This window comes from Chaetura pelagica, unplaced genomic scaffold (genome assembly GCF_000747805.2).
Source record: "Chaetura pelagica isolate M959 unplaced genomic scaffold, ChaPel_1.0 scaffold416, whole genome shotgun sequence".
NCBI classification, from domain to species: domain Eukaryota; kingdom Metazoa; phylum Chordata; class Aves; order Apodiformes; family Apodidae; genus Chaetura; species Chaetura pelagica.
Window position 1 is genome coordinate 767,221 of NW_009953579.1, and position 2,358 is coordinate 769,578.

General features: G+C 37.1%; 1 protein-coding gene across 3 annotated transcripts in view; it reads left to right on the forward strand.

Annotated features, from left to right (window-relative positions):
- The window catches only part of PSEN1 (presenilin 1), a 24,132-nt gene extending 22,193 nt beyond the window's left edge, over positions 1-1,939 (forward strand). For all 3 annotated transcript variants that reach the window (XM_009999734.1, XM_009999736.1, XM_009999735.1), the window contains 2 exons: positions 945-1,063; positions 1,356-1,939. In XM_009999734.1, coding sequence (XP_009998036.1) covers positions 945-1,063; positions 1,356-1,511 — 275 coding nt within the window. In that variant the 3' untranslated portion in view covers positions 1,512-1,939. The remainder of the gene's footprint in view (positions 1-944; positions 1,064-1,355) is intronic.
- The last annotated feature ends 419 nt before the right edge of the window (positions 1,940-2,358 follow it).

The following is a 2,358-nucleotide window of genomic DNA, read 5'->3' on the forward strand; positions in this document are numbered from 1 at the left end:
AAGAGTGTAGGATTGCCTTTTTTTTTTTTTTCTCTTTTTCTTTTATTTTTCCCCCAGTGATCAACCAGGCACACACCTCTGTTTTCGTTATCTGAGTTCCTCTTAGAACTCTAAAGTGAGTTTTGGGCTGGACTGTAATCAGGTGACAGAGTAAACAATAGGCCAAATGAAAACAGCTGGTGACCTGATGTTGGCCTCTCTGACTTCATATCTTGGACTACAAACTCAGAAAGCAAACTGGTGTTCAGGAAATCTTTGTTATTTTGTCTGCAGAAGTAATTATAACACTCCCAGAATTGTTGTTAGGGTGGTAATTACTATTTAAAAGATTTAAGATGTTAACTCATGAGTTTTCCTAAATCTGTCATCTTGCACTAGGTAAGTTGGGTTTTTGCCTCTGATATGCTCTATAATTACATGACTGCCTTTTAGAATGACCTTAGTAAGAATTCTGTAGGAAAATTGGGAAAGCAATGGAATCTTTTACTGGGTATACATTTCTAGTTGGCAAATAAAACATCATCTGCAAATCACATTTTTTTGTTTTCCCCCTCCCTTGAGCAGATTAAAGGAATTGTACTTGATATTCTGTTGAATGAGACATCACAACCAACAGTAGACACTATTACAACAAATATAATTACAAATATCTGAGTTTGTATATACTGCATTTATATGTACAGAAGACTAGGGATATAGAGAAATTCTAATTATAGGATTAATTAATTGAGTGGTGTAATGTTCCTAAGCTATCTTGTTTCACAAGACTTATCACTTGCTTAAGGAGTGGTACTACTCTTGAAAATCTTCTTATTAGCAAGTTTTCTTGATACTTAATGTAAATCTGTATTATTCTGTGTTAATTACTGTTATGTAATAGCAGAATTACAATAATAATAGCAGAATGTCTGATACTTAATGCTGCCATATATTCACTTTTGCAGGAGGAGTAAAGCTAGGTTTAGGAGACTTCATTTTCTACAGTGTTCTTGTTGGCAAAGCCTCTGCAACAGCAAGCGGGGACTGGAATACAACTTTAGCATGTTTTGTAGCCATTTTAATTGTGAGTATCATGTAATATGATCATAGAGATTGTCCTTGATGAACAATAGAAACTAAGTTATAATTGCCACATTTTTTCTTTGGAATGCATTTATTTGGTGGCCTGACGGAAAACTAATGAGGGCTTCTGCTGTGATTTTCTTTGGCTATATGTCCATCACTTATGCCTTTGATTTAGGAATGCTTTAATTGTATCTTGTGTTTCTGTAGGGTTGTGTTTCTGTATATATAATCTTGTCGGAGTTTCCTGATTTCTCTGTTTATGGGGTTTTTTTTCTTTTTTCTCCCCTTAGGGTCTGTGCCTTACACTTCTACTTCTTGCCATCTTTAAGAAGGCCTTACCTGCACTTCCAATCTCCATAACCTTTGGGCTAGTTTTTTACTTTGCTACAGACAACTTGGTGCAACCCTTTATGGACCAGCTAGCATTCCACCAGTTTTATATCTAGCACACATGATCGTGCTGTTCTATGGATATTTGTAGCAAATCTGGGTGGAGGAAGAATGGTTTTTCCCACAGTTCTCAAGCAAGATCGAAGTTTAATACTCAAGATTCTAAGCCTGAATCATTACAACTTCCTCAGATGTTTTGGTTTTTGTTTTTTTCTGAGACAAGTGCTGCACTGGGCGCCATATGAATTTTCCTGTGTGAAAGTGGCTTCTTCCTGATGACTGGTCTAAACCAGTTGCTATTATATCAGAGGTAGTCTGATCTACGTATCTCTCGTAAGGGTCACCTGTGTGAAAATTGCTAATGCTTCCACCAGCAATGTGATCTCTTACCACAGGTGGATTATTTTCACAACATTAAGGGTGCTCAGGACTCCTTGACATGAACAGAGGAAGCTGACAAATCACATGGAACTTGGCCGTGTAACTGCTTGAAGAGAAAGAACCCAACTGATACTTTTTCAGCAGTGATTTTTTTGGCAGCGGAGTCCTGCCTCTGCTTTGTGTAAGAAAGGACTTTGTAGCAATTTGACAAAGGGAGAAAATATTATCACTCTAAGAGTGCTCCACCACTTCATAGCCTCTGTGCCTGACTGTGCTTGGTTACGTAAATTTAAAAGCATTTTTAATGTTGTTTTTTTTTCACACTGGAACTAGAGCATCTTCTCTGTTTTAATACTTTGTATCCTCAAGCATGGAGTGCACCCTCTGTGCACCTGCTCCAGTTTATGTAGCTACATTAGACTTGGACTGAATTATTTGGCATTGGAGGATCACAAGGTCCTAATATGGATCTTAGCTTCTAAAAGGTTAATAAAGTATATTGAAAAGCAATTTCAGGACTTA